This window comes from Marmota marmota, unplaced genomic scaffold, assembly GCF_001458135.2.
Source record: "Marmota marmota marmota unplaced genomic scaffold, marMar, whole genome shotgun sequence".
Classification (NCBI taxonomy): Eukaryota; Metazoa; Chordata; class Mammalia; order Rodentia; family Sciuridae; genus Marmota; species Marmota marmota.
The window spans coordinates 897286-905501 of NW_025999977.1; the positions used below are offsets into that span (position 1 = coordinate 897286).

Consider the following 8216-nt stretch of genomic DNA (forward strand, 5'->3'; position numbering starts at 1 on the left):
ATATATATGTGTGTGTGTGTGTGTGTGTGTGTATTTACACACATACACATATGGATTCTGATTCAACCAAATCAATGTAAAAACACAGCTATAATATAGTGTGGGAAAATTTTAATATGGACTGGTTATTAATTTATATCAATAATTTATTTTTTTAATCTTTTAAGATATGATAATGGCATATAATTATGTAAGAAAATGATCAGAGTTTTTAGACATATAGTAACACAAAATCTGGGATTTGATTTAAGATATTCCAGTAACACACACACAGAGAAGGAGAAAATAGTTAATAAAGCAAGGAGAGGCAAAACCTTGACATTAATTTTAGTATCGAATCTGGCTTATGGACACAATGAGGCCCATACTGTCTCTCTTTTTGGTATGTTTGATACGGAAATGGAAACAGTCCCATTGCCAGTCTGAGTATAAAGATACATAAGCCCCATGTTTGACCAACTTTTATAAAAGAAAATAATTTATAAAATCCTGGGAAACTGATAAAAGGACTTGAATATTCTTCACTCAAATAGATATTGTCAAAATGAGCTTTAAAAAGATTAAAACAAGTTTATACTCCAACCTAGATAAGCATGTCCATTTCACTATGTTTCTTCTTTCTGCCCCACCGCCCTTCTTCGTGGTGCAGGGATTAAACCTGGGGTCTTATACATGCTGGGCAAACATTCTACCCCTGAGCTACACACCGGCCTTCCTTTATTTCTTTGGATTTTAGGAAGGTTGTTCTTTAGTTGCAGAGCTGGGGATGGAAACCAGGGCCTCAGGCATGCCAGGCAGAAACTCTACCCCTGAGCTATTCCTCAGCTCCGGTTGTACATTTTTTTTTCTTACCCTTTAAGCTGTTTGTTCATGCTCTTTGCCCATTTTTCTATTAGGCTTCCTATTTCTAGGCTTCGTTGAGCTTTCTATTTATTCACTTTTTCTTTACTCATTTCTTTTGTTATAATTACTTTACCTCCTATTGATCTGGAAGTTGCAATCCTACTTTAATTATACTAATGGTTGCTTTTGAAATAAAATTATTAATGCATGCACTTGTGTTTTTCCACCAACATTAAAATCAAAACCTTGGGCTAGGGATGTGGCTTAATGGTAGCAGGCTTTCCTAGCATGTGTGAGGCCGCAGGTTAGGTTCCTAGGACCATGCACACACCAAAGTCATCAAAACATTATGTGTTAGGACAACAATGACTTTGCACTTTGGAGGCCTGGTTATAATCCTTGCCTTTATTTGTACCGTCTTGGGCAGGTCATATAATACCTTCAAACCTTGTTTACTTTATTAAATGTTTTAATTAAACATTGCACTAATACTTGTTGAAAGACTACTATGAAATAGAAAACCGGCTAGCTCTGGAGTTGTAATGGTGAGCCACTCAAACAATACACACACACACACACACACACACACATACACACAGATTAAACCCAGGGGCATTAACCATTGAGCCACATTCCCAGCCCCTTTTAAAATTTTTATTTTGAGGCAGGTTACACTAAGTTGCTTAGGGGCTTGCTTAGTTGCTAAGGCTGGCTTTGAACTTGCAATCCTCCTGCCTTAGCCTCCTGAGCCACTAGGATTAAAGGTGTGTGCCATCATGCCCAGCAAACAATTCTTATATTAATAGAGGGTGGGACAAAGCCACTAGACATAAAGCACTTAATACATTTTTCATGATTCAACAAGTAGTAGAAATTATTATTGCTATTAATATCCCTCCATATTATGAGAGATCTAGCACATTTAATCCCTTCCTCAATACCTTCTCAGGTACTATTTTTTTTTTTTTTTAATGTAGGTGCTGTATACAGTGGACACACCTGAAATTCCAGTAACTCAGGACGTTCAGGATTACCAGTTTGAGGCCAGTCTGCACATCTTGGTGAGACTTTGTCTCAAAAATTAAAAAGGGTGGAAATATAGCTCAGTGGTAGTGTCCCTGGGTTCAATCCCAGAACTGAAAAAAAACTTCATGTATCTTATGTTAGTTTTCCATCACTGTAACAAAATACCGAGAAATGCACTTACAGTGAGGAAAGATTTTGTCTCATGGTTTCTTGGCTCTGTTACCTCTAGGCCTTTGATGAGGCAGAATATCCTGGCAGGAGCATCTGGTGGAGGAAACCTACATACCTCATGGTGGATGGAACGAAAAGAGGAGCCTGGGACCCAATATCCCCACTCAAGGGCACGCCCCCACCCCAATGACCTAACTTCCTTTCATTAGGCTCCAACCATTAGTTTCTAACCATCTCCCAACAGCACCACACTCTGGCCATCAGGCCTATTTACCATGAGCCTCTGGAGGACACTTCATATTCAAACTATAGTTTTTTTTAAAAAAAAACAAAAAACAGCCTTTTTAAAAAAAAAACAAAATATTTACTTTTTAGTTGTAGTTGGACACAATACCTTTATTTTATTTGCTTTTATGTGGTGCTGAGGATCAAACGCAGGACCTCGCACGTGCTAGGTGAGCGTTCTGCTGCTGAGCCACAACCCCAGCCCCTATAGTACAGCCTTTTGATTCAGCTTATCAGTATTTTGTCTCATACACTATGGTCTTCTCCTTTATGAATTATTTTTGGTATCTTCAGTTTTAACAGCATGGAAACAAAAAATATAAACACTCTTCTGTTCTCACTGGTTATCTACATTTTTATTATACCACATCTTCTATGTATTCAAGTTCTAACCAGGTGTGGTGGTGCATACCTGTAAACCCAGTGACTCAGGAGGCTGAGGTAGGAGGATCACAAGTTCAAGGCAAGCCTTGGCAACTTAACAAGACCCTGTCTCAAAATAAAAAATAAAAAGTCCTGGGGATGTAGCTCCATGGTAGGGCACCCTTGGGTTAAATGCCCCAAACTAAAAACAAGATATACAACATCAAAATATGTACTCAGGTTCTTTATTTTGATTCCTTTCTTGGGCATCTGGAGTAATTCTTTGGCATTTTTATTTATTTATTTATTTTGGTGTTCAGAGAAAAAAATAGTTTATTATTGAGACCTTTAAAATATAAACATGTCTTTCTGTTGCCCTCCCTTATGAACAAGACCTTAATAGAACATGGGGCATGAAGGTGCACACCCATAATCCCAGCTATGAGCTCTCTGAGAGTAGGATGCAAGCATTAATGAAGATTGAGCCTCCTTTTACTTGTATCTGCCTTCTTCATGTACATAAACGCCCAGCCTAGAGGGAAGGTCAGTTCTAAAAGAAGGCATCAGGATAAAGACAGGAAATTCAACAGAAGATCTCATTATCCTGAGCAAAGGGTATCTGTGTGGGCTGGAACCTGCTCTGTCCTCTTTCCCTCCAGGCCACCTGTGAGTCTACATGGGCCACCCTTCACATCACATCACTCCCTCCTTTCCCATGGACCAGCCAGGGGCAAGAGTCCCAAACTTGTCTCTTCGGTGTTTCAGCGACTTTTCCCATTCCTAAAATTCTGTTCCTGGGGATAGAGAACTACAACACCCATAACCTTTCTCAGCCAGGCTGCATGACAGAGATCCTGACATCTGGTGACACCAGCCACTCCCACTGGCTGCCTTTGCAGGCAGGGCAGTAGGCATGAGTGGTTATCTGTGTTGGGCAGGGTTGGCAGGGGGCTTTGAGAAAGGGTGTGGGCAGCCACAGGGGCTCCTGAGATGTGCCCAAAAGTAGAGCTCAAAATGCCCAGGAAGCCAAAGACACGGGCTATTTACTATAGAAGTCTATATGGGCTCCGGACTCGAACGTGTCTGTTTGCAGCAAGTTCAGCAGCTTCTGGGCTGACATCCCGCAATCCACCAGCTCCCCCTTTGTCTTCAGATCCTGTAGCCTTTTTCGTAAGTCTGGATCCACTGAGGTCTCCCGGGCCAACTGCTGCATGTCTGTGTCCAGGGGACCTAGAGGATAAAAAGCAGAAGAATGGAGCCGAGTCAGGTCTGGCCAGAGGCAATACTTCATTTGGGCTGAAATGCTTGGTCGGAGTTGGCCAAAGATGCTACTTTGTCACTACGGAGTTCCCCAACTCAAATTCCAAAGCCCACACAAAACACGGTTCCCCCCAACAAACTACCCTGTTGTCATCACCCCTCACCACCTGCCCAAACAGTACCTTCTCTCTCTCTTTTCCATTTGTTTTCAATGTGGTGCTGGAGATGAAGCTCAGGGCCTTACACGTGCAAAGCACACACTAACTCCAGTCCTGCAGCACCTTCTCTTGACTTTCCCACTTCTACACATGAAATATTTAAAACCCCTGGTGCCCTCCTCCCACCTTGCCCTCTGCCCACAGCCAGCCAGGTCCCAGGCAGGATCCTCCTGCATCTACATACCCTGACAACCAGGCCCTTCCTTTTCAAGGGTGGGTGCTTCAACCCACCCTTCTGCTAAACTCATTTTTCTAAAATATCATGCCCATTTCTCTGCTGAAAACCCCTCAGGACTTCCTATCTGAGAGGTGGTATGAATCACAGTCATGGATGTCCAGCGACCAGAGCGCACCTGTGCTGGGAACTCCTTGTGCAAAGGAACTAGTTGAGACTGCCCAGTTGCCATGGTAATGCCCTGTTCTGTGCTTCCTATGACAGTATCAGTTTAGACCATTAGTTTAGATACCAGTTGCTGGGGGTAAAGAATTATGAGTACAAGCTAATAATTATAATGGGATAACCCAGAAGTTCATCCTTCATCCTGCATGCTTTGAAGAAACTTATGTAATAAACCCTCTGAGCTAGCTCTGGGTCATTACATTTCCATCAGGGTATAATGAACCAATTGGTCTCAGCTTTCTCTCTCTCTCTCTCTCTCTCTCTCTCTCTCTAATTTCTTAGTTATACGCGGACACAATGTCTTTGATGCTGAGGATTGAACCCAGTGCCTCATGTGTGCAAGGCAAGCGCTCTGCCACTGAGCCACAACCCCAGCCCTCTTTCTTTCTTGTCTTTTCTAATCTTCCATTACCCCTGACCAGTTTTCTGAATTAACTGCCAAGTACTCAAGGTCCCTTATCACTTCCTACTGAGCACACCCAGCTTCCAAACTGCAAGGACTGTCACTCCATAACCCACTTTCCCTTCTTTACCTGCACTTCTGGGACATGTCTACCACCTGCCAACATCTAAATAGCCCTCATGGGTCAATACAGAGTTCATCTACCTCCAGTAAAATCATTCCTAGTCTCCCCATCTGAAAGGAACTGTTGTTCTCTTTTGAGCACTTGTAAGCACTTGCTATTCTTCATACAGAAATCACACCATCCCAGAATCTAGAGTTAATGATCCTGAGGGACAGAAAATCACAAGAATCTCAGGACTGGAAAGAATATCATCTTCTAACATTCAAACACCTTCTAATCGCTTCTCATCCTGATGACAGGAGATGTGCTACCTTTCCAAATAGCCCACTCTAACTTTGGACACCTGTTAGAACATTCTTCCAGAGACTGAAATGAAAACCAAATTGGTCTCTGCCTTGTACAAAGGCCCTGGGGAGCTCCTAGAAATCTCAGCTCTCTCAGAACACCCAGACTCCTGACATCAAACCTAGCCATGTGGCCATCTGCGATCTCCACTTCTAGCTTAACTGACATTCGGTCACTGTGTTCTGAATGAGCTCAGAGCACGTGATGAGCTGGCGTGTTGGCTCCAGAATAACTGCATGAGTTTATTGGGGTGGGAGCAATGGGAAAACATGAGACGCAGCACAGAAATGATCACAGACTTGGAAGCAAGGTAGAATCCTGATCTTGCCGCATCTGGGCTTTGGGCAGGACACTCTAATACTCTGTCCCCAGGACACAAAGCTGGATCTCTACCTGGCTGCTCAGACATTCAACCACAGCCCTGTCACCCCCTTCTAAACCGCGGGAACTGCAAGTCTAGAATAAAGGCCCTGGCATGTGGTATTTGGGTGGAGAGGTCAGAAACCACATCAGGTGTCCCAAGACCCCATACCTTTCAACTTCCACAAGGACAGGGAATGATCTTATTCATCCCAGCATCACCCACTGCAAGGGTTCCAGCCCAGTTCAGCCTAGGTTGTCACCACTCAACAATGCCTGTCTGCATGTCACTCAACTAACACTCCCTGCAAACTGCCCCAGTGGAGCTTTGCTAGCTAGCTGCTGGGCACACACAGATGAACCAGTTTTCCCATCAAGTACACCTATGAAGGTCATGCAGTGTGACAAGTCCTGTGGAACAACTAGAAATTCTAGGAGAGTACTTCATTGCTGAGGATCATTTTCATATACACTATCTCCTTCTTCTCCCCAACTACCCTGTGAGACAGGTAGTATCTTTCCCATTTCATATGAGAGGTGGTTGGGGCCCAGAATTCAAATCCTAGTGTTCATCTAACATCTCAGACTTCCCTGTGCCACTCTCTATTCCAGGCCAATCCCTACTCTCTGTCTTCATCCACTGTTCCTGCAAGCTCTAACTTCCCTGCTATGTACATGTCACCTTAGCGGGTGAGGATCATGATTCAGGAACAACATACCGTGTGGGTCCTTCCCCAGAGAGACAGGCTAGGCCTTTTATCCAGCCCTCAGGGGGGACCAGCCAGTTCTGGGGGACAGCGATGGCAGTACCTTCCACCTACCTGGGGAATAGCTCAGCACCCTCACACTCGGTTCTTCTGCAGCCAGGACTTGGAACATCATTTCGCGGGCAGCCTTCCCTGCACAATACAATGCCCAACCCCTAAAGGGCTGAAGGGCACAAATGGATGAGATGTTAACCACTGTCCTAATCAAGCCAGGACAGTCCTGGAAGGCCTTCAGGGTGCTGGAGGTCAGGCAGAGTGTGGAAGTCAAGTTCAGAGCCCAATAGCTGTTTGCTTCAGCTGGGTCACTCAGGTTCAGGAAACCTTTGGAAACATCCCCAAGAGTGGCTGAAAAACCAGAGGTGGAAATAACTCAGTGAAGCACCAGGATGTAGTTCTAAGGTAGAGCACTTGTCTAGCACGTGGGAGGCTGTGGGTTCAATCCCCAGCACCAGGAGTGTGGGAAGCAAAAGAAATAACCCAGCATGGGAGGGGCTTTCTCCTCCTAGGGCCCTCCCTCAATTCCTCCAGAAACCCCCTTCCCATCCAGACCGAGAGCAAACATCCACCTAGCACTTCTCAAGGCGTTTCCTGCTTCTGAAGCTCTGCAGAAAGACTAATGGGTGGAGAGGAGACCACCTACCCAAACTGCCCAATGAGAGGGTGGGGCGGAGCTCTAGGGACAGTTTAGAGAAGCAAAGCAATTTGGAGACATCATGTTTGGACTTAGGCTCTCGCTAGAGGGCGCTGCGCAAGGAGTTCTGGAAAGTTCTATGGACGCCTTAGAGAACTTGTTTGGGCAAACCTTGTCAGGGTGAGGGCCAGGTCACCTCGAGTGCACCCGGCCTTGCTCCTCTACGTTTTGCACCTGGGTGCCACCCAAACTGTAACCACTGGGCGTCTGGGCTCTCAGCCAACTAGTCTGATGGCCGAGGAATCGCCCTTTCTTTTCCCATGGGTGGGGGTGGGAAGTGAACGCTTAAATGGAGAGTCCACGCCAGCCCCCGCGTCTCACCAGCGTTGTTTATAAGCAGCAGCCGCTGAAGCCCTTCGGGTCTGGGGAGGTCACGCAGGGCTCCAAGCAGCTGCTGAAGGCCGGCATCCGAGCCCAGGTCGGCGGGCACCCACACCACGCGCAGGCCTGGGTGCTCAGCGACCAGCTCTGCCTCCAGCTGCTTCAGCGCCTCCTCGTTGCGGGCGGTTAGGAGCAACACCGAGCCGGGGGACAGCAGCCCCGCCAGGAGCTGAGCCAGCGTGCGGCCGAAGCCGCGGGAGGCCCCGGTGAGCACGCACACCGTGCGGCCAAAGCCGCCTTCCCTGTGGCTCCCAGGCTCCATGCCACTGATCTCAGGTGCTCGAGAGATCTGAGACCCTTAAGACCTGGGGCGGGGCGGGGCGGGGCCGTGGGAGGAGCTGTCCAGCGGGGCGGGGGCGAAACCTAAGGTTTCTGGCGCCTGGGGCTGGAAATGATTCCCTGGCGGAAGTGGAGAAGTGGGAGTGCAGACTTCCAGAGTCTGCGCGATTAGGTAACTAGGAAGGGCCAGGGGGCGGCTCCAGCCGTTGGCCGCGTTCCCAGGGTTCTCTGGTGCTCACCGGTCACTCCAGCTCGCCAAACCGTTAAACCAACTGCTAGCACAGGGCTGTGGGATTGCCT

At 46.6% G+C, this 8216-nt stretch overlaps 1 protein-coding gene across 1 annotated transcript; it reads right to left on the bottom strand.

The window, feature by feature from the left end:
• Positions 1–2917: 2917 nt before the first annotated feature.
• LOC107137176 (sepiapterin reductase) lies at positions 2918–7943 on the bottom strand. The gene is made up of 3 exons (XM_015479516.2): positions 7578–7943; positions 6620–6910; positions 2918–3918 (listed from the first exon to the last, which is right to left on the bottom strand). The coding sequence occupies exons 1-3, from the start codon at positions 7897–7899 to the stop codon at positions 3728–3730; spliced, it is 804 nt and encodes a 267-aa protein (XP_015335002.1). The 5' UTR covers positions 7900–7943; the 3' UTR covers positions 2918–3727.
• Positions 7944–8216: the final 273 nt, after the last annotated feature.

Coding starts and splice junctions, on each gene's coding strand:
- LOC107137176 (XM_015479516.2), bottom strand. CDS start 7,899: ATGGAGCCTGGGAGCCACAGGGAAGGCGGCTTTGGCCGCACGGTGTGC. Junction 6,911..7,577: donor GCTGCTTATAAACAACGCTG/GTGAGACGCGGG, acceptor CTGGTTTTTCAG/CCACTCTTGGGGATGTTTCC. Junction 3,919..6,619: donor GGTGCTGAGCTATTCCCCAG/GTAGGTGGAAGG, acceptor TTTATCCTCTAG/GTCCCCTGGACACAGACATG.